Source organism: Zingiber officinale, chromosome 10A (genome assembly GCF_018446385.1).
Source record: "Zingiber officinale cultivar Zhangliang chromosome 10A, Zo_v1.1, whole genome shotgun sequence".
In the NCBI taxonomy this organism is placed as follows: Eukaryota; Viridiplantae; Streptophyta; class Magnoliopsida; order Zingiberales; family Zingiberaceae; genus Zingiber; species Zingiber officinale.
Genome location: NC_056004.1, coordinates 50,883,100 through 50,906,367, shown reverse-complemented (window position 1 = coordinate 50,906,367; position 23,268 = coordinate 50,883,100). Strand labels below are relative to the sequence as shown.

Below are 23,268 nucleotides of genomic sequence, written 5' to 3'. Positions count from 1 at the left end.
TTATTATTATTATTATTTAAAAAAATCCTCAGAAATTATTTATTGAAAAACATAAAAAATTAAAAATTATGACGAAATTGAACGAATTATGCTAAGATGGGCGGATTATTGACAATTATGATATGTTTAAAGCACTGTTTACCTTGTGAAAAAAAGAGAATGAAAAGAAAAGATATAAATTCACTTTTATGGGCCCCATACATTTATATATTTATTCTTGAATTTTTTATTAAGATTTCTTCTTGAATATATCATTTTTCATAAATTTAATATGATCAGATTCTTTTTGGAATAAAACTTTGTTTTTTATTTCTCTCAAGAGTCCCGGTTCATTAGATTGTCACTTGAACCAACCGTGTCGAATTGCCAAACTCCCACCGGTTCAATGCTTAAATCCCTAATAGGCAGCATCTGGTGACGTCGAACTCAGAGCTCGTGTGAGACTCTGTTTCGGCATTCCTCCTACCCAGCCGCCGAATTCGCGACCTCCGTCGACCGTAGCGGAGCGCGCGAAGCACATCTGAAAGTAACTTCTTTGTTCCGAAATCTTCTATTTATCCTTATCCCGTGTTCGCGCCTCTGTTTTCTCTTTTGGTCGCTGCTGTCGGATGTTGTATTCTCTCACACTCGGACGCCGTTTCGTGCCTTGAGTTTTCTTCCCATGCATAGGCAGTAACATAGGACAAGATAAATTGGGAGATGTATATATTTTTGTTACATTCACGGGATGAATTAAATCCTTCAGCTTTTGGCAATTTACAAACGAATATTGTTAAGTTTTTGGGTGCATTTAGATACATTTGTTTTTTTGAGGATGTACTTAAAATTTGGAATCTTGGAGGATTGAGTAGGGAGTAAAAAGCCATTTTTGAAATGATCATCCCTTTTACTCTAACGATGATGCAAAAGTTTGAAGAATTGGTGGAACGGATGACGATTGTTTGGATTTTTTTTTTCTCTACTCCATTTAAAGTCTTGTGGAATTTTCTTTGTTAACATTGTTTTAGTGGCTTCTATCTATTTTAACTACTACAGGATGATTTTTGTCTTTGTTTATTCTAGTATTTTTTCTAATGTGCTCAAGCTTAATAGGTGCTCAAATTGGTGAATTGATCAGTAAGGCTGATTGTTCAATGGCTCCGGTAAGTCAAATCTCTTATTTTTTTTGCATGGTAATGCCATATCTAAATTGCTTAATGGGTTAGCTTTGACGACTTTCTTTCACCTTCATTCCCGTCAGATTCTAGTTATGAGTATGGATGATCAAGTTTGTTTTGAACAGAAAAGCAAGCTCATAAATAACCGAAAAAGGGTTCTTTGTCTCTCACATACATGTATTTGAAAGCTTCAATAAATATATTATTTTCTGAAGTTTGTTTGCTAAGCATGGTTGTTATTTGTTGTACTAGTTGTTGTATGAAAAATGTGATTTATTTGGTAATTTTTCTTTACTAAATTTCTAATAATTCTATGCAGCCCATGGATGATAAGCTGGAAAATCCAAATAAAGTAGATAAGGTTTGCTGATTTTATCTGTTTATGGTTTTCGTTGATGGTACTAGATTGTGATACTGTTATGTGATGTCTTCTTCTGAATGGTGATTGCCTTTGTCTGCTAAAATACACAATTTGTTGATTAAATTCTACAATTATATTTATTATTATTTATTTTAAATTTCCAGATACCTGTCCTTGGAGGCTTGAACTATGAAAGTCTCTCCAACTACTAGTTATTGTCAGATCCATATTTTCCATAGAATTCCTTTTGTTCATTTTCAAATTCCTTTCTCTTTTCTGTCTTCAAATTATTTTCAATGTTTTCCTTTCTTTATTAGTCACATTAATACTCTCTGAGGTTTTAACCATTTTAATTCATGTAACTAAATCTGATGCACTGTTTATTTAGGTATGTTTTTTTTTCCCGCGATGCATTGTCTTTGTTAGGATTCATTATATGCCACTCTTTAAATCTTTGTTCCTGCTTTGATATTGCTTTCTCCAGAACCATTTCATTACTTTGCACTCTCCACCTTCTCCTATCCCTTAATCCTTTCTACATAGGAAAAATATTGGAATTATGATAATGATACTTAATTAGCACTTAGCATTTATTCAAAAAGCAATTCGTTTGTCTCAATAGAAAACATAATTTTCTTGAAATTTTAATTAATTATGGCATTTTTCTTTCAAGATTGTTACTACAACAACAACAACAATAACAACAACCAAGCCTTTTCCCACTAGGTGGGGTTGGTTGTATGAATCCTTTTACGCCATTGAGCTCTATCTCCGACTATATCATCATCTATATTTAAATAAATTTTATCTTGTTTTATTGTTGTTAACCAAGGCTTTTTTGGTTTTCCTTTTCCTCGTTTGATATGCATGTTTATCATAGTTTCACATCGCCTAACTGGAGTATTTATTGGTCATCTAAGTACATGCCCGTACCATCTTAACCGTGTCTCTCGAAGTTTTTCCTCAATAGATGCAACTCCGACTTTCTTTCTAATGCTCTCATTTCTTATTTTGTCCATCCTCGTATGTCCACACATCCACCTTAACATCCTCATCTCTGCAACTCTCATCTTCTGCCTATGTGCTCGAGTTATAGCCCAACATTCAGCTCCATATAACATAGTAGATCTAACTGTGATTTTATAGAACTTACTTTTAAGTTTAAGAGGTACTTTACGGTCACATAAAACACTCGATGCTCCCCTCTCATCTTCTTTCAAGATTGTTATGGCAATAATTAAATTAAGTCATGTCCATCTCTGATATCATTTTTAGTGAAGGACTTAGTAGATATTTGTTTTTTCTGTATGATCTACTAGAGTGAAAAAAAAGATTTTAGCATTTCTCATTTAGCTTTGAATTGATATGCAGATTGATGATCAAGATCTGGAACGGAAGATCAAGAAGGAGCAAAAGGTTTATAGTTTATAAAAAAATGCATATCCTATCTGTTCTTTGGTTAATAATTATGCTACTATACTTGCCTTGTAAACAATAAATATTGTTGTCCATTGTTACTATGATCTTTTGAAAGGGGAGCTTTGACACAGCTATAAAGTTGTTGCCTTGTGGCCACGGATTTGAGTCGCGGAAACAACTTCTTGCAATTGAGGTTAAGGCTATGCACCATAGATCTAATATGATCTGATCCTTCTCTGGTACCCCACATTGGCGGGAGCTTCATGCACTCGACTGCCTGATTGTTACTATTATCGTTTGAACTCTCCATTAATGAGGCGAAAACTGCAACAGTTTATTTGGAGCCAAAATCATTCTGCTTTTGCTTTCATTTCTCAAGTCTCTTCTTAATTTGCTTAAAAATGACTATCAACAAACTGATTCTGTTATGCTACTTCAGAATGTATCTTGAAAGAATGCCATGGTGTTCTCCATTTTTGGCACTTAAAAATTGGATACACTTCACATCCTTCTTATTAAGAAAGGGTTTCAATGCACACAATCTACATACTGATTTTGTTATAAGCAATATTTGATTCCTCAACATCCAATTTCCTATTAACATGGTCCTTGTTTTCTGACAGCACCAGCAGTAAATTAAATAAAATTAGAGAAGATTAATGAACAAATAAGTAATGTAAGGTGTATGAATCCTTTTTTCCATGCTTTTTTCTCATTCCTCTCTTTCCTCATATTTGTTGTTGATCAATATTTATTATTCACACGATCAAATGGTTTTTTTTTCCTCTTGGAAATTAGTCTTCGTTCATTCATTCATTTTTTTATTTGATTATTCCAACTTAATAGGCTAAACTGAAAGAAGAAAAAAAACTCAAGGCTGCACAAAAGGCAGAGGCTGCAAAACTCCAGGTAATGACATAATCCTTAGAGTAAAAGTTTACCTGAATTCATTATTTCATAGATATCATGATAACAAAGATTTAGTTTCTGGAATTTTTACAATACATTGCTTGATAGGCACAAAAGCCAACTGATGATCCTAAGAAGAGTGATCGAAGGCAGAGAAGAAGGGATGTTGATGAAGAGAGGACGGAGGACTTTATTGACCCTGATACCCCTGATGGACAAAAAAAGCAACTTTCTCGCCAGATGGCCAAGCAATATAATCCAAGTGTTGTTGAGAAATCGTAAATATATTTGACCTTTTCAAATAATAACAAAAGTTTACAGATTTTCTGACCATATTATATATTTTTTCTGTATCAACTTAGATGGTATTCATGGTGGGAAGCATCAGGATTCTTTGTAGCCGATGCAAACTGCTCAAAACCTCCTTTTGTAATTGTATGTGCTTTACAAAAAACTAACCTGCATATAATATCTAACTCTAGTTCTCTACACAGATTTTCTGGTATCAATTATCTTGGATGGCTTATGAATGATTAGCTGAAAATCTACTACTCCAGTGAAGTGAGTTTGAAGTCTTTTACGTGTAGGAAAAGTTAAAGCAGAAAAATTCAATCTATGGATCTTTTTGGTGAAATACAACATTTTTAAGTTAAAAAATTAGTTGTCTTGATATAGAATAAGCTCATTTAATCCTATAATATTCTACAAGATATGCAGTCTAAATTACCAGAAGACAGGGAGTCATGGTGTTGGAAAGGAGATAGAAAAGATTAAAAAATAGCATTTATAAATAGTGTGGTTGAGATGGCGCTCCTTTTCTAGTCTCTTTGACTACAACTTTTGTTTTTTTTTTTGTTTTCTGTTTTTTTCCTTTCCCATAGATTCGTCATTTGGAAATTCATGAGGTTGAGAGGAAATTACCTGTTGTCTGAATGAGAAGTCTTAGAAAACAAAAAGTGGACCCAAACAAATGAAGCCTTTGCTAATATGGGTTCTTAGGTGGCAGCAAGCTGATATGACTGTTATTGTTTTTCAAGAAAAAATTGATATTCATTCTTTCCATTTTAGTCATAATATAAGTTACTTTAGCAATCATATATTTCCTATAGGTCCTCCCACCTCCAAACGTGACTGGTGCTCTTCACATAGGTCATGGTCTTACTGCTGCTATACAGGTAATTTTTATATTAGGTTTTCCTTGTTACTTTCTATCTTGGGATACTGTATCTGTCCTTTTATTTCTCTGTTTTATTTGGCATTTATATGGCTTGTTGTGCAATCTTAGGATACAATTATTCGTTGGCGGAGAATGTCTGGCTATAATGTCCTATGGGTGCCAGGAATGGACCATGCTGGTATAGCAACCCAGGTAATAATTCTTTTCATAATGCTCATGAACTATATTTAGGCTTGATTTTGTTCCATCTTGTTTACTCTGTAGGGCATGACTTTTTAGTTATGCAAAATAAAAAATGATGAGTGAGGTGTCAATGCATCAATGCAATTGATAGCAGAGTGCTCATGTTTTTAGTTACATCAGCAGGGCTTTGCAAGTTGTGGTGTCTGTCAACTTTTAAGTTTGAGCAACCACCATTGGGTTCAGTCTCAGGCTGTATGTAGTATGCTGAAACTGATTTTGATGACCACAATATCTTTTAGTAGTGTTCCTATTTGCCTGATCAGATCTTAAATTCTTTCTTATTTCCCATCATTTTCTATTATATCGGTCCTTCTGTGACAGTGATTTATAACCAAAGTTAGCTCCAAGGAGTAGCGATACAGTTTTATGGATCTAGCGAACATTTTAAGAAGATTAGTGATGAATGGTTGATAATCTAGGATCAGAAACAAACATGTGAATTGAGACGTCTGCAATAAAAACAAGAATAAGTGCATTTGAAGGGTTTTCTTAATAACCCATATTGCAATCTCTATTTTTGGGAGTGATAAGGTAGGAATTTCCATGAATGACAACTATCCCCTTAGACATGGTTTTTGTTCATCAGATTTCCCGAATCTTCTATTGATCTATTGCAATTTTATTGATTTAAGGTGGGTATATTGGACCAACAGTAGGCGTGGTTGAAAAAAAATATCAGTTTCTGTTAATATTCGACTGGTAAGATTGATGAATAACAAAATTGCGGTGCAATTCAATAGGAGCATTGAGTTTAAAAGGGTCCAATAAGTTATTTACTTCTTAAGGATCAATAATATTGGATTTCTCTTATATGCCTTACAATGCTAAAGATTTTGTATGCAACCTGTTTGTAGAATGACAGAAGTGTTTTCATTTCCATTATTTATCACCATCTCTCTGAGTCACTCCTGCTAATTAAATCTGCGGAAGCCCTTTATTGTGTTCTGGTATTGTAATTATCTGCTTGCATGTATAAGTAAGAAAGTGATATTTAAGGTCTATCACCAAATCCTATGCCTAATTGATAACTTTGTTAACAGGTTGTTGTGGAGAAGAAGCTCATGCGTGAAAGCAAGTTAACCAGGCATGATATTGGGCGTGAAAAATTTGTGTCTGAGGTGGATTCTTTACCAGTATTTTATTTCGGACTTGACTTTCTATAGCTTCAAAGACTAACATCCTTTTGTAGAAATAGTGATTTCTCTTCAATGTGATGTTTTGTGTTGATTGGGAATTTTGCTGTTCCTAATTGATATTCACATGCTTGTTCAGTTAATGTTTGTGTTTTTATTTGGTAGGTTTGGAAATGGAAAAATGACTATGGTGGTCAAATACTAAACCAAGAACGTAGGTTAGGAGCTTCGCTTGACTGGTCTCGTGAGGTCAGTATAGGAGATCGTAAATGGGCATACTTACGCACTCTCAGAAAATAACGGCCTATCTCATATTGTTTACCTCTTTCTTAGAACAGTGTTTTACCATGGATGATGCTAGATCCAAGGCGGTTACTGAAGCATTTGTCAGGCTTTATAAAAAAGGTTTACTTTACAGGTTAGCTCCCTCAACTAATATTTGTTGTTTACTACAGTTGTGTGGACATTTGAGATCCTATAATCCCTACAACTGACAACACTTTTTTTCTCAATAAAATTTAGGAAAGCACTTCCAGTCTATCCAATGCATAACACATGTGGTGTTCTGATGATACACACTCCATATCTAAAAAACATGACATTAATTGTACTCACAATAATGTATGGTATCATATATCACAAAGTTTATATCTGCCTTACAATATAGCTATTGTAGGAGTAAATGTAAATATCATCAATATCAAGGCTTTACTTGTAACTTTTTACATTGATTAATTATATATATAAACAAAAGGAAATAGAGGAATAGACTAAACTTTCCCCACAACATGGCATTGGGTTCCTAGGGCTTTCTTGCTCAATCCTTCCTCTCTTTCTAGCAATGTGTGATCTCGATCCATCAAGCTGAGCCCTGCAATCACATTAACCTTCTCCAAGTCCCTTGTGCGATCCCTCATGATGATGTCAGCCTTCGTGGGGTTCTCACTGTGCTTTTCTCTAATAACCAAAATGCTGCTGTGCAATTATAGAACCTTTGCACAATAGTTGCTATGTGGCCCCCCCTGTTAGAAACTCTATGCCCTTCATGCTACCGCATGATCTCGATAACTAGGCATAAAGGCCTGCTTCATGGAACTGTACCTTTCTGATTGGAAGCACCATTGCTATCTAGCATCACCATTGCTGCTCATGCATATCTAGCTGCTGTCCAGCAACATTGCCACTGCTGGGTCAGAACTTGCCGTTTTCGCACACATGTACATCTCATTTCTCATGCGCACACCTATGCCACATGAGCTAACGACCCTACTTAAGATCCTTTGATTGCTTGTATAGTTTTGGCATACATGCGCTCATTTCTCATGCGCACACCTATGCCACATGTTGTCCCTTCTATGGAAGCAATGAAAACCACCATTGCCACCTGAATCGCTAATGTTGCTAAATGCTAATGATCAACAACAGATATCAAGTCCCCTGTAGCTTCTTGGGCAGGCCAATTGGGTTAAAGTACTGATCTCGTTTTTTCTAAAAAACTAAAAAGAACAAAAAACTTAAAAGAATCCACATTTATTTTGTTTGATGGATCCTTCAAAACTCCCTTAAATTCATGATGTTTGATTTCTAAACTACATCCTCGTTAACTCCCACTGTTGGGTTTTGGAGTTTTTTTGGTTCCATGATTGTTATCATAGATGAACTAAATAACACCTATATTTTGTGGGTTGCGACAATTAGAGTTTGGTTTGTCGGCCAAGCTGAGTTAGGACACCTCACATCACTGAGATGCTGAGATTTATGAGTCTACCAAATCTATATAGGAGCAGTTTAATGCTTAATTACTTGCCCTTGTTTGATAGACCATTGATGTTACTTTTATCAGCATATGCTGTTTCTTCTTCTGCTATGAGATTTGGACATAAGCAAGAGACTTTTATATGGTGACATGTGTCAGGGCTATGATGACATTGATAATCTCTTCCAATTATGTAAAACACTGAGATGACCACCCACGCTAATTAATTTTAGGCTTTTACATTTTATATAAGTGACATCTTCTGGATCACGTTGGTTGTCAGAGTTATGCAAGATCACTTAGATAAGTTGTTCACCATCAGATTCCTTACATTCTTTATACTGAGTTTGAGCTAGTAAAGTCTCATATTTTGATGAGGTTGGTATGCTTAGGGCCAAACAAATTGACACTTTAATGTATCCTAATGTCAAATTAGTTCCAGGAATAGATGTTTAAATCATATAATTCATGATTTGCAATGTAATACAATACAATTCACATATAAAGCAATAGTCTTTTAGATAATTAGAAGGGAAAAGTAGGGTTGTAAATGAGCCAAGCCGAGCTAAGCTATGTTCAAGCTTGTTTGATAAGGTAACCGAGCCAAGCCGAACTTAAAATGAATCAAGCCATTGAAATGGTTGTTCAAGCTTGGTTTGATTTCTTTTTTTATGAGCTTGAGCTTGGTTTGTTTAGATGCTTGTTTGAAAATTTTACATTTAAGCTTGTTTAGTTGATTAGTATTACAAGTTTGTTTAGGTGTTTTGAAATCTTGTTTGTTTATTTACAAGTTTGATTAGAACTTTGTTGATGAATATGGTTTACAAACTTTGTTATGAATATTGTTCACAAACATTTCACGATTTTTGTTCATAAACATTGAACACATTTGCATTCAAATTTGTTTATTTAGTTTAATAGTTGTTGAAGCTTGCTCATTTAATTGACCTTGTGTATATTGAACAGACATAAATAAACTCTTACCAAACTTGCTCATGAACGGTTGGTTCACTTATAGCCATACGGGAAAGAATTGTGACCATCAATACAATTCTCAACAAATCTTATTTTTATATGATTCTAAAATTAAAAAGGAAACTAATTAAAAGTTAAATTTAATAGCTAAAAGTAAATCTAACACATTAAAAACATGAATCTAAACCTAATATACTAGTATATTGAAAATGTATATATATATATATATATATATAGTCTATATAACTTTATGTGAGCACCCTCAACGTCTGACTTAGGCGATTTGACGCTGCAAAAATTTAATTTTTTTAATCTCTCTCTCATCTCATCTGTATGCAATAACTCTCTTCTCTCTCCTTTGTCTACATGCAAGGTGGTGCTGACACCACCAAACCAGCACCATCCACCTTAGTGCCAGCACCACCAAGGTGGTGCTTTGTAGAAACCAACACTTGGTTCATAAACCAACACCAAGGTGGATGATTCTGATTTGGTTGTGCCAACACCAAGGTGGTGCTGGCATGTAGAAGGTGGATGGTGCTGGTTTGGTGGTGTCAGCACCACCTTGACGCTGGTTTCTACAAACCAACATCACCTTGCATGCCACCAAAGGAGTGAGAAGAGAGTTATTACATGCAGATGAGGGAGATTAAAAAAATTAAATTTTGACCGTGTCAGATCGTCCCGTCGGACAACCGCTCACATAAAGGTGTGCAGGCTATATATATATATATATGAATTTGATATGCCGCACACTTTACACCGCACATCTCGTGAGTGCCTAAACCTAATGTATTTTTTCTGTTTGAATTTTTTTTAGACTTAATACTATAACCCAACCCCTATACCCTAAAGTCAAAACCCTAAATGACATAACTGCAAGAAAAAAAATGAAAATGCTGCGCACCGTGCAGTTGCACACTAGCGCTGCATGGTGTGCAACGTAACTTTATGGTGTGTGTATAATATATACATAAATCTTGTCAAATAGAGACAGAGTTGGCAATACTCAATGTGCATCCGATACCTAATCATTGAGAAGAATAAATCTCACAGTGATATAAATACAAAATCATTTATAAATAAAATGACAATAAGGGTGAGAATTGATGGACTTAAAAAGTGGTGTCACATCTAAGATCTTTCATTTGACAACAAGTCCTTTTCTATGCCAAAAGCATTTGATGACAATTGTTTTTCTATGTTAAATGCATTTGATGACAATTGATTTTCTATGTCAAAAGCATTTGCTGAGGAAGCTTTCTATTGCTTATTTCAACTATTTTTTTAATAAAATAAAATAAATAATAATTTAAACATTATCATGAGTTGAAAATATAAACATAATTTTGTTATAAATCAATGTCAAATTCTTCCGTTTATTGTATTATGCTGTTAAATGAAATATGATATTTACATCCTTTTAGATATTGAAGCTATTATGAATAAAGTAGAATTTTTATTAACACATTATATAATTTTTTATTGAACCTTTAAGTGACCTTAGGAAGTATAGAAGACAGGTACGGAAACAAGATTGTATAATTACAAGACCTAACATCTTAGTCATATATTTTAGAGATCCCTCGTATCATGATCATTCGGAAATGGCTCTAAATATGCTATAATTTCTCAAGAATGCACTAGGAAATTGGCTCCTTTTTCCAAATATATGATCTTTAGGTATTGAGATACATTGATACTTGATCCTGTCTGAAAGCGGAGAAGACGGTAGGCTGGGAACGTGACTCTGCGGTTGACTTGATGGAGACTCCTCATTGTCCTGCAAAACTAGGAGCGTTAGTGCTATGCCGGGAAGGGTTTCTCGACGTTGGCTCTCTGACGCTCAAGTCAGTCCTCGGCTTAGTGGAGAATAACAAGATATCGTATACCTCTGCTTGTGGATGGAAACCCTCATTATAGTGTTACTATAGCGTTTGTGCACGCATCTCAAAGCATAGACACACTTTCCAAAGCGTCCTAGGAAAAGACAAGCCAAAAAGTGTCCCTGACACTTTTCCTTAAGCGAGCACACAAATCTCTGATACCTTTTCTTAAGCGAGCAGACAAATCTCTGATATGACAGGCTAGAATCTTCTAAAGTATGATTTGCCTGTTGGACATGCTCTGTTGTTAGTGACACAACTTCCAAAAGAGTACGATGAGATATGTAGGTGGGTTCCACTGTAGGCTGTGGAGGCCGCTCGGAGGACACTTGGCAGGGACGCCCCAACTTGGTTGCTCTGATACCTTTCCTTCACTCGACTTTCTTGTTGTCGGAGAATTGCCTTTTGTCCTACCGGACATGCCGTCCGATCAACAGGGACGGTGGTCCGGGAGATTTACTGTTTGACTCTTAACCCTAGTCGCAAGTTTTCAGAGGATGGCCGTCTTCACTTCCGATCAACATTGGAGGCCCGTTCGGTCAACTTCGCTTGATTTGTGGACCTGGGTTTTGACTATTTTGACTTTGACATCCACGTCAACCGCTCTTCCCTGCTTTGACCCATCTTTGATGGGCCTCTCGTTATCACCGTATCACAAGCCTTTCCCTTAAACCTAGTCGAAGGAGGCTGCCAGTCCGACTAACTGGACAATTAGTATGTTCTGCAACTTTTCTTCTCGATCGGGTGTTCTAGGGTTTAGAGCTGCCATTCGGCTATGCATTCATTGTTTCTATTACTCGTCAAGTAGCTAATTTCTCCCTGACTGGACGTACTAGGGTTTAGAGCTGCCGCTCGGGTCCGATATGAACAACACTCAGTCGTTTTTTAACTTCTTTCTGATCTCTTTTCTGAGCGTCTCTCCTCACTTAGTGCCTTTTAATTGCTGCTGACATCATCATGATTTCTTGGAAACCGTTTAAATACTCGGCCATTAATGTAAAGCACGCCGACCGTGCCTTTTAATCATACACTTCTATTCCTCATTAATGCCACATATGACTGAATGCCATGTGTCGTAATCCTTTGTCATCGCATATGTGATGTGATAGACGACTGTTGGGATCTGATGTGATTGCTGTCTTTTCGAATTCAACGGCCAAGATTAAGCCCCGTTTTCCAAAGCTCTTGATCGAATAGCTCGGGGCAATCGTCAACAGGGTTTTTAAACCCTTAATTTCTTCCTTCGCCTTATCGTCTCCTTTGCTCTCGCCTTCGTCCCCATTGCTTCTCACCTGCGATCTTTCTCCCAAGTTCTTTTGCCTTTCTCTCTTTCAATCTTCGATTTCCATCTTCTGTCTCATGGCGTGTCCCCCCCGGGCTATGGTATACCTCTACCACATCCGATTTCAACGGTGACGAGGTTGTTCAAATGAAGATGACCTATCACATTCCCGACAACTACCAAATCGCAATCCTTTCGCCTATGCTCGCCCTCGTACGCCTCCAGATGGTTTTCTTCCTTTTTTCAAAGACCAATTCTATGTCAGTTTGCGATTTCCTATTCACCCTTTCTTTTCTAAAGTTTGTAGATATATCCACATTCCCTTACAATAGTTGGTACCTAACTCGTTTAGTTACTGTACGGGGTTGTGATACTATTCCGTGTATACGGAATTCCTCTTTTGTCTTGTATTTTCCACTACTTTTACTACCCAAAACTCTCCGAGCCGACACCTTCCTTTTTCAAGCCCCAGTGTGCTGTTTACTTTGAAAAGATGCCCACATCTAATAAAGGCGGGAAGGATCACTACTTCTTCGTCCGACTTCCTGCAGCTACCACAGGCGAGCTTCCACCTGGCCGACCCTCCATGATCTTAGTAGTTGTTCACCTTCGGCGAGCCCCTGATCCAGCGCCAACGTTGGAAGAGGCTCCGACCGGAGGCTTCCTCCTGCTCGGAGGCATCTAATCTGTAGACTTTTGCAGTCGTGTCGGCTCTTCGACTTCCATCCGAGCAGGGTGAGAGTTCTTTATATGCCGCCCTTGAGAGGACGGCCGACCTGCTGACACCGCCATCGTTCGATTGGACCCCTTATCCGAGCTATCGGTTGGGACCACTATAGCGCAGTCGATCTCCTACCTGATGTCGCCCTTCGCCGACCTAGCGGCCCCTACTTCAATTATTCGTTCCTCTCCAATGTCCAAGTCCAAGGGCAAAGCTACTTCAGAGCCTTTAGATCCGAGCGGTCGTAGGCATATTACGACCATTATCAGACTACCAACAGACGAATGGAGCCATCCGGATGATGCCGAGCCGTGCTCCCCAGAACACCAGATCAGGATACAAGGTCCCTTAGTCCATACCTGGGCAGATGCTAGGACTAGGGCGACAACAATTATGCCCGGGGAGCTGACTGACAGCTGTAGTCAGAAATCCACTTGGGTAAGCCTAATTGGAATTTCAAATTCATTTTTCCCGGTCGATCGTAACTGACTTCTTTTACTTGTAGTTCTGGATGGAAAGCTAAGCCATGTGTCAAAGGCTTGCCTTTCTCGAACATGAAAATAAACAGCTGCAGATCTCGGTCGAGGAGACAAGCGCGTTGCGGGTTCGGGTTGAGCAATTAACTGATGAGGTGTCGCGACTGAAGAAAGGCTTGGACACTATCTCCGAGAAACTTTTAGGGTCCGAACGGGTGCTGGTGGTAGAAAAGAACAAAAATCATGACTAGGCCTTCCAACTCGACTGACTGACCAAGCAAGCACATAATTTTAAGGCAAAGATCAATTCTGCCAATGCTAGGAAGCTCAGGGCTATTGAGAACTTGGAGATAAAGAACAAAGAAGTTTGAGTTCTGGCTAAAAAACTCGAGGAGATCGAAAACACATTGGCCGTTGTGCAGTTTGGCTGTACGGCCAAACATGGGAGCCACGAACTCCAGCTTGGCAAGTTCAAAAGAATAGTTGATGAGAAAGACGTCGAGCTGTGAGCGCTGAAGGCTGAGCTGGCCAAACTTAAGGAAGAAGAGCTCGCCCGGCTAGAATCCTATAGGGTGGTGGAGTATCTCCGCTCCAGGGATTTCAATCAGATGCTGACTGATCAGACCATTCGGTTGTTCAGTTATGGCATTGAGGGGACCCTTTAGCAGCTGAAGGACAGCGGCTATCTTGAGGTGCCGACGACGTTCAGTAAGAGGGAAAAATCGTGGAAACACTGCTCGAAGACGTGGTCGCTAATATGACGTAGTTGTTCTGTTAATTTTGTAAAAACTCCTTGTACACACTAAGCACTTGTAAAAGTTTACTAAGTTCAGTTCAATGCATTATCGTTCTACTTTCTTGAGTTCTCGATCTGTAGATGTGCTAATTTAAAGCTGTCTTTTAAGACTTAGCTTTTTCGGTCTGCTCGAGCAATACGAAGCGCGAGAGTTCTGCTCGCTTATAACTTGGCCGAACGTTCAAGAGTCTGGAGGTGTGAGAGTTTAACTCACTTATAACTCGGCCTAGTGGTGTGAGAGTCTTTGGCACTTAACGCGAGGGTTTTACTCACTTATAATTTGGCCGAACGGCTCAAGAGTATGGAGGCATTAGAGCTTAGCTCACTTATAACTCGACTGAACGACGCGAGAATCTTTGACACTTAGCGCGAGGCCTTTGCTTGCTTATAACTTGGCCGAACAACTTAAGAGTTTAGAATGCTATAATTTTTCATTTAAACTTTTTTGCATTCATAGAACAAATATTTTTATAATGTACATAAATTCGATCGTAAACTTACTACCTGGCCCGATAAGGCTATAGATGGTTTACACTCCAAGACCACTCAAGATTCCTTCCGTTCTCATCTTGTAGATAATAAGATCCCGGGCTGAGCTTCTGAATCACTTTATACGGTCCACCCCATGGGGCCTGTAATTTGCTAACGTTGCCGACTGACTTGACTTTTTTCCAGACTAAGTTGCTGACCTGGAATGATGTGGGAATCACCCTTCGGTTGTAGTTATGCTTCATCCTTTGCTGATATGCTATCCTTTGTTGGTATGCCATTCGACTGCTTTATCTCTGATTTCATCTATCAAGTCTAATTCCATAAGACGCTGCTCAGGATTGTCTTTGTCATACAGTTGTCTCCGATCGGACTCCATGCCTATTTCGACCGAATGGAGTTATACCAGTGGCTTCTCGAGGGGCGGTGCGGTACGACACTTGGAAGTTTGTCGACTCAACTTCCTCTGAGATGATCTAGCCAAGTTCTGAGTCCTCTGAAGATTTCTCTATTACTGACTTCCGTATGGCCATTGCTCCGAGGGTAGGCTACTGAAGTGAAGGTCTGCAAAATACCATAGCCGACACACCACTCTCTAAGCCTCCGTTCTTGAAATTGTCTTCTGTTGTCGGAGACGAGCTTGTTAGGAACGCTGAACCAGCACAATTTCTGCCATAAGAATTTGATAACATCTACTCGGTTATCTTGGTGAGTGGTTCAGCCTCTATCCATTTAGAAAAATAGTCCACAGCTACGAGTAGAAATTTTCTTTGATCGGTCATCATGGGGAAAGGCTCGATAATATCCATGCCCCATTAGTCAAATGGGCAAGAGACGATGAACGCCTTCAACTTTTTTTGTAGGCCGGTGTGGTATGTTCTGGTATTTCTGACAAAATAGGTAAGTTGCCACTGTCTGGTCGACATCTGCTTGCAAGGTAGGCTAAAAATATCTAGCCAGTAATATTTTCCAAGTCAGTAATATTTTCCATGGAAAACTTAATCTTTTGGCAGAACGTGGAGACGGTCGCTCGGAACTCGTTAAGCGTCGGTCGGCCCAATATAGCATTGTAAGCGGATGACGCATCCACTACAATAAAATTTGTCGTCCTCGTCCTCTTGAGTTACTCTTCTCTAAGTGATATGGTCAGCCGAGCCTGGCCGATTGGCAACACTTCATTGTATGTGAAGCCATATAACGAAGTTGTCATGGGTTGAATCTCGCCCCGATCAATCTGAAGTTGATCAAACGCCTTCTTGAATATAATATTCACTGAGTTGCATGTATCTACAAAGTACGGTGAATATTATAGTTAACAATTATCGCCTTGATGATCAAGGTGTCATCATGAGGGACTTTTACTCCCTCCAAATCTTGAGGAACAAAACTGATCTCTGGTGCCTCCGCTCTCTTTGCTGCATCTGACGGCATGGATTTCTAATCGCCGGGTATATGGTTTTCAGGCCCGGTTGGAATTACCTTTGGTTGGGCCTCCTATGATTACGTCGATGTTGCCTCGAGCGGCATTGCTGCGATTCTCTTCTTCTCGGGCTAACGGGCGTGACCGCTCGGCCGATGCCCACATGCCATTGATAATCTCTTCGTTAGGGCCGCGGTTGGTGCTGTTCAGTAGCTGGTCTGCCTTCCTCGTGTTGTCTGCTCGATCGACAGTGATGTCGGCGATCAGGAGATGGAGATCGACGGCGGAATTTTGGAGGGAGTTAGTCGGTTTGGCTTTGGTTTGAGATGGTAGCAATCTCTCATGTTATGATTTGCCGAGTGATGTAGGCCCAACCCGTGTTAAGTCCAATATGAGTCTTCAAACTTCAAACGAGTATAACTTTTAACTCGGAACTCAGAATTAGACTCTGTTTGTTGTCACGTGTGTCGAATTCGAAAACCTACATTTGTTATAGGGTAACCGTAACCGTTAATTTTTAGCCCCAAATTCCGATGTTTAAACCATTTTTAGGGTCTTTTTGCTATTTTTGGTAACTTTTAATTTTTGGTTATTTAGGGTAATTTTCGTATTTCTGGTAATTTTTAGAGAGGATTTGTCTTGATCCGTGTCTTGAATTGAGTTAAAATCGTTAAGCTAATTATTTTTCTTTTTGAGTAAACAAGATTGGAATTAAGATATGTTAATTGTAATTATTTATAATTTTTTTCCTTATTTGAGTCTTAATTGTGATCTATATAAGAGTCATGTTTAGATGTTAAGAGATTAACCCCTCAAGTTCTAATAAAAAGTTTCCTTCTTGAAGGTTCCTCTTTTTGTCTTCTCCTTAATTGTCCGTTTCGCATCAGCCCACAGGATAATTACTATCTTGCCCGGCATCAGTTGGTATCAGAACGCGTGAAGGTCATTATCAGATCCAATGGCGGGTCGTCGTGGTCGTAGTTGCGGTCGCAACAACATGCAGGCTTCGACGGAGGAAGCTGAGCACTGTGGTCATAGCATCCAGGATATAATGACGATTGAGGATTTACTGAGGTAAGTTGTAGATTTAACCCAGCATATGGCGGTGCGGGATCTCGAAGATCGTGAGATTTCAGATCGTAGATATGAGTCTTCCTTCAAGAACCCATATCACCGGCGGGACTCACCTCAGGATCGTCATGGACGAGAGGAGCATGCTGGAAACTTTGGATTTCGGGATTTGTCCGAATTTTCTGGTTCGTTGCGAGCAGAGGACTTCATTGACTGGATCAACGAGGTAGAGTGGATCTTCAACTATAGGCAGTTCCAGATCGGATGAAAGTGAAATTAATTACCATTAGACTTAGAGGGCGAGCATTAGCATGGTGGGAATAGATACGACGTTCTCGGGACAAACAAGGTAAATCTCAAATAATTATCTGGGAAGATATGAAGGAAAATATGAAGGAACACTTCCTTCTCTTTACTTGCACTTAAACTCAAGTCGCTCATTATGACAGGGCGTGAGAACGATTGACGAATATATAGAAGAGTTTTTCCAGGTGGCCTGAAATGACCTATCCGATATGGAGGAGCAGCAGGTGGCACGCTACTTAGGGGGTCTGCGCTTGGCCTTGCAAGATGTCCTTAGTCTTCATTTACTCTCGACGGTGTCAGAGGCCTTTCAGCTTGCACGGGTGGCTGAAAAGAAATAAAATAGAAAACTAGGGAGGAGAGGCGACCAGAACAATCGACCAACTCGCCCTTAAAATTCTCGTCCCTTACAACAACATCCACCGAAGCAGCCATTGCAGCGACCACCACCGCGGTCACCACTGGTTTACTCTGAAACTCCTGTCAGATGTTATCAATGTGGTGAACAAGGACATATGGTGCACCAATGTAGGTCCTTCTACTGATCCAAAGGACAAAATCGAGGAAGAGGTGATAGAAGATATAACAACAATTGACGATCCGATGTATGAAGCATTTGACGAAGTGATTTATGGCGATGGTCATGAGACTTTGGTCAAGAGTCTGACTCCTAAGGGCGATTCGGGGGACGATTGGTTGAGAATCAATATTTTTCATACTACCTGTATCATCGCGGATAAAGTCTGCAAGATGATTATCAACCGCGACAGTTGTGAGAATGTAATATTCGCAGAGGCTGTCCAGAAATTACAACTGAAGACAGATTGTCATCCTAAACCCTACAAGTTATCTTGGCCGAATAAAGAAAGCGTGGTAATAGTAGACCGACGATGCTTCGTTTTATTTTCAATTGGAAATATTTTGATAGTGCTTAGTGTGATGTGGTGGTTATGGATGCATGTCATGTATTATTGGAGCAACCATGGCAGTATGATCGATGTGCTGTTCATGATGAGTGGAAGAATACCTATACCCTTAACGTCAATGGGAAAAAAATTGTGTTCGCGCCGTGGCAGGAAGGAACTACTCTAGATCCGATAGCTAAAAATACTAATATGCTTTCTATATCCAGGTTTTTAGATAAAGTAGAGCAAGGAGTTGTATATGCTTTGCTACTATGTCAAAGTATTGCTCCGACCATGACCGTAAAGTTACTAACCGAAGTACAGCAGTTGCTAGCGGATTTTGATGAGCTGATGCCAGAGGATCTTCCTTCTACGCTACCGCCGATGTGTGATATCCAACATCAGATTGACCTTGTTCCGGGGTCGAGTTTGCGTAATTGGCCAGATTATCGCCTTAGCCCTAAAGAAGCAGAAGAATTGCAACATCAAGTGGTGGAGTTGCTAGAAAAGGGACACATTCGAGAGAGCATAAGTCCTTGTGCAGTTCTTGCCCTACTAGTACCGAAGAAAGATGGCTCGTGGCGTATGTGTGTCGATAGTAGAGCCATTAACAAGATTATAGTGAAGTATAGGTGTCCAATTCCCCGCTTGGATGACATGTTGGATTACCTATCCGACTCTAAGGTCTTTTCAAAAATTGACCTTAAAAGCGGATACCACCAGATCAGAATAAAGTTTGGTGATGAATGGAAGACAACATTCAAGACGCAGCATGAGCTATATGAGTGGATGATCATGCCTTTTGGACTGTCCAATGCGTCCAGTACCTTCATGAGGTTTATGCATAAGATCTTGCGGCCCTTTATGGGAAAGTTTGTGGTGATATACTTTGACGACATCCTCGTTTACAGTCCGACATGGCAATCAGACTTCGATCATCTCCGTGCTGTCTTTGAAAAGCTAAAAACGGAGTGCATATTTGTAAACAAGAAGTGCTCTTTCTTTACTACATCGATAACTTTTCTTGGCTTCATTGTGTCTACTGATGGTGTATATGCAGATCAAACCAAGCTAGATGCAGTTTTGCAGTAGTCTCAACCGAGGACCTTGCACGATGTCAGAAGCTTCCATGGTTTAGCTTCTTTCTACTGTCGGTTCATTAGAAATTTTAGCACTCCGATTGCTCCTATCACGGAGTGTCTCAAGGGAAGAGATTTTAAGTGGTCTGAAGAAGTAGAGACTAGCTTTCAACTGGTCAAACAAAGGATGGCAAAAGCACCCGTTCTGGCCGTTCTTGATTTTGACAAAATATTCGAGGTCAACTGTAATGCATCCAGCGTAGGTATCGGGGGTGTTTTGAGTCAATCTGGGCGACCTGTTGCTTTCTTCAGCGAGAAGCTCTCTGGGTCTAAGAAAAATTATTCTACATACGACTTGGAGTTCTATGCTATTGTTCAGTCCTTGAAGCATTGGCGACACTACCTAGTACAGAAGGAATTCATCCTGATCATGAAGCATTAAAGTATATCAGTAGTCAACACAAGCTCAGCAGGCGGCATGCCAAGTGGGTGGCTTACTTAGAAGAGTTCACCTTTACACTAAATCACCAAGTGGGAAGTCTGAACTGTGTCGCAGATGCTCTGAGTCGGCGTTCTTCATTACTCACCTCCATGAATACTAGCGTTGCAGACTTTTAGGTTTTTCCAGATATGTATGCAGTTTATCCATCCTTCGGAAGGATATTCCAGGAGGTACATGATGGTTATCAACATGATTTTATTTTATATAATGGTTATCTGTTTCGTGGGTTGTAGTTGTGTATTCCAGACTGCTCTCTAAGGTAGCAGATTATGAGCGAGCTTCATAATGAGGGGCACTTTGGACGTGATAAGACGTTGACCCTCATCTTTGTCAATTTCTATTGGCCCAAGTTGACCAACGATGTGACTCACTTTGTTGATCGATGTTTTGTATGTCAGTGGTCTAAGGGGGTTCTAACCAATGCAGGCTTATACACTCTCCTACCCATTCTTGAAGCTCCTTGGCTCGATGTCGTTAGAGTATTGCTTTCATACGGCGGTAGTCATTGGTTCAAATCCAATAGTAGGTAGAACTTATTAGATACTGGAGTCGATGAAATGATATCTAATAAGTTTTTCTACCCATCTTCTTTTTTTATCAGATTAGACTTGAATTGTGTTCAATTAGCAAAATCAACGGATTTCGTATTAGGATTACCCCGCACCCAACAAACGTCAGACTCAATTCTTGTTATTGTTGACAGATTCTCAAAGATGGCGTATTTCGTAGCTTGCAGGAAGACTATGAATGCTAGTTGGATTGCCTATCTTTACTTCAAGGAGATCGTGCGTTTACATGACGTTCCTTAGCTCATGACTTTAGATCGAGATACCAAATCATTAGTCACTTCTGGAAGAGCTTATGGGGGAAATTGGGGACACAATTAAACTAGCAACTTTAGCAGTGCTTACCACCATCAGACGGATGGTCAAATTGAGATGGCGAACCGGAGTCTGGGTAATCTTCTGAGACGTCTTTCAGGAACTAAACCAAAATAGTGGGACTTGGCGTTACCTCATGTAGAGTTTGCTTACAACAGATTGAAAAATAAGGCCATGGGATTGAGCCCTTTTGAGATTGTTTAAGGTCGGAATCCATCAGGAGTTTTAGACTTAGCCCTTGTTCCATGTGTAGGGTAAATTTGTCCTAAAGCAGATGAGATGACAGAGCATCTTCGAGGTATTCATGAGCAAGTGAAATTGGTAATTATAGAAAGCTAATACTAAGTATGAGGCTCGGGTCGATCGTCATCATCGACAGGTACTTTTTGAGATTGAAGATTTTGTGTGGGCTGTATTGACTCATGATCGTTTATCTGTTGGAGAATATGATAAGCTAAAAGATCGAAAAATCGAACCATATGAGATACTGTAGATGATTAATGACAATGTTTACAAGTTGCACCTTCTTAGTCATCTAAAGACTTCTGATGTCTTCAATGTGAAGCACCTAACTCCTTATTCGACGGTTGCTAATGAAGTTAATCTAAACTTGAGGGCGAGTTCTTTTCAAGCCGGGGAGACTGATGCATGCCTAATCCGTGTTGAAGTCTAATATGAGTCTTCAAACTTCAAACGGACATAACTTTTGAATTGGGACTTGGAATCAGGCTCTGTCTGTTGTCACGTGTTCCGAATTTGAAAACCTACATTTGTTAACTGTAACTGTCAATTTTCAGCTCCAAATTTCGGCGTTTAAACCTTTTAGGGCCTTTTTGCTATTTTTCAATTATTTTTGGTATTTAGGGTAATTTTCATATTTCTGGTATTTTTTAGAAAAGATTTGTTTTGATCCGCATCTTGATTTGTGTTAAGATCATTATGTTAATTACTTTCCTTTTCGGGTAAAAATCTATTTCCTTTCTTTACAAGATTAGAATTAAGATCTATTAATTATAATTATTGTAATTTTTTCCTTATTTGAGTCTTAGGTTGTGGTCTACATAAGAGTCATATTTAGATGTTGAGAGATTAACACCTCAAGTTTTAATAAAAAGTTTCCTTCTTGAAGGTTCCTCTTCTTGTCTTCTTCTTAATTTTCCGTTTTGCATCAGCCCGGAGGATAACCGCTATCCTGCCTGACATCATTGAGCGACGATAAGAGCAGAAGAGCGGAGTCCACTGTCAGGGCTCGATAAATTTCGTCCGCTCTGCCTCCACATGCTGGATTGCATGGGCTCGGGGCTCCTGATGTTGCTGAGCTGCCCCCGTTCGGAGCCCCTTTGGTGGCTGGTGGGTGTGGGTTGCTCGGCGCTCGGGGCGACTGCCGACTCAGGAATCACTTTTTTCTTCCGAGCTGACTGAGCCTCCTTAATGTTGATGTACTTAGTCTCGCCCGTGCAGATGGTCAAAGTCTCTCGGGGGCTTCCGAATGGGTGAGTGAAAGAAATCGCCATCTTTAAGTCCATGGGAAAAAGAACTTATCAAGGTATCCGGGGTGGCCGATGAGACGTCCATGACTATTTAGTTGAATCTCTTATTGTAGGCCAACAATGCTTCCTTGGGCCCTTGTTTGACCGTGAACATGTTCACATTCATCTTCTGGTAGCAGTGGCTGCTAGCAAAATGCTATAGGAAAGTCGTTCAGAAGTCTTTGAAGCTGTAGATGGATCGATCGACAAGCGTTTGAACTATCTCTGTGCCAATCCGGAGAGCGTGGTAAGGAATACTTGACACTTGACTCCGTTGATGTACTGGTGGAGAGTGGCCATGTTGTCGAACTTTATTAGTTGGTCTTCGGGGTCAGTTGACCCCGATCGTCAGAGGCCTATAGTGAGGTGGCAACTGATCATTGAAGATTTCTTGGGAGAACTGCCTATTGATTCGCTTGGGAGAGTCGTCGAGTCAGGGTGCTTTGCCTTTGTGCTTGTCTTGGACGACGCATTCTCAGAAGAGGATCCTTGTGTTCTTTCAGCTCGGGCTTGCTCTTTTGAGGGCGTGCAGAATAATGCCTGGTGATATAGGATTGGCGGGTTCGGTGCTTCCTAGAAGGCGCCAGTCGGCCTGCTGTTGGGGTCTTCCGCTCAAGCTTTTAGGTTAGCTCGTTGGCTTATCACCAACGTGGCTGGGTCGTTCGGTGCTCAGCAGTCGGCTGCTGTCACTTGTTGTTGTTGCGCCATCTTTGCAGCCATGACACTTATCAGCATCTCTAAATCTTCTTGGGTTAGCGTCGCGGTGGTGAATCATCCAACGTCTTTCATTTTCATGTT

General features: G+C 39.6%; 1 protein-coding gene across 2 annotated transcripts in view; it reads left to right on the top strand.

Annotated features, from left to right (window-relative positions):
• Positions 1-369: 369 nt before the first annotated feature.
• The window catches only part of LOC122026388 (valine--tRNA ligase, mitochondrial 1-like), a 31,730-nt gene continuing 8,831 nt past the window's right edge, over positions 370-23,268 (top strand). The window contains exons 1-12 of one of the 2 annotated variants that reach the window (XM_042585092.1): positions 370-526; positions 1,093-1,142; positions 1,477-1,518; positions 2,890-2,934; positions 3,784-3,846; positions 3,955-4,124; positions 4,209-4,281; positions 4,956-5,021; positions 5,132-5,215; positions 6,307-6,384; positions 6,565-6,648; positions 6,738-6,817. In XM_042585092.1, coding sequence (XP_042441026.1) covers positions 1,134-1,142; positions 1,477-1,518; positions 2,890-2,934; positions 3,784-3,846; positions 3,955-4,124; positions 4,209-4,281; positions 4,956-5,021; positions 5,132-5,215; positions 6,307-6,384; positions 6,565-6,648; positions 6,738-6,817 — 794 coding nt within the window. In that variant the 5' untranslated portion in view covers positions 370-526; positions 1,093-1,133. The remainder of the gene's footprint in view (positions 527-1,092; positions 1,143-1,476; positions 1,519-2,889; positions 2,935-3,783; positions 3,847-3,954; positions 4,125-4,208; positions 4,282-4,955; positions 5,022-5,131; positions 5,216-6,306; positions 6,385-6,564; positions 6,649-6,737; positions 6,818-23,268) is intronic. The other variant, XM_042585093.1, reaches the window with a different exon arrangement.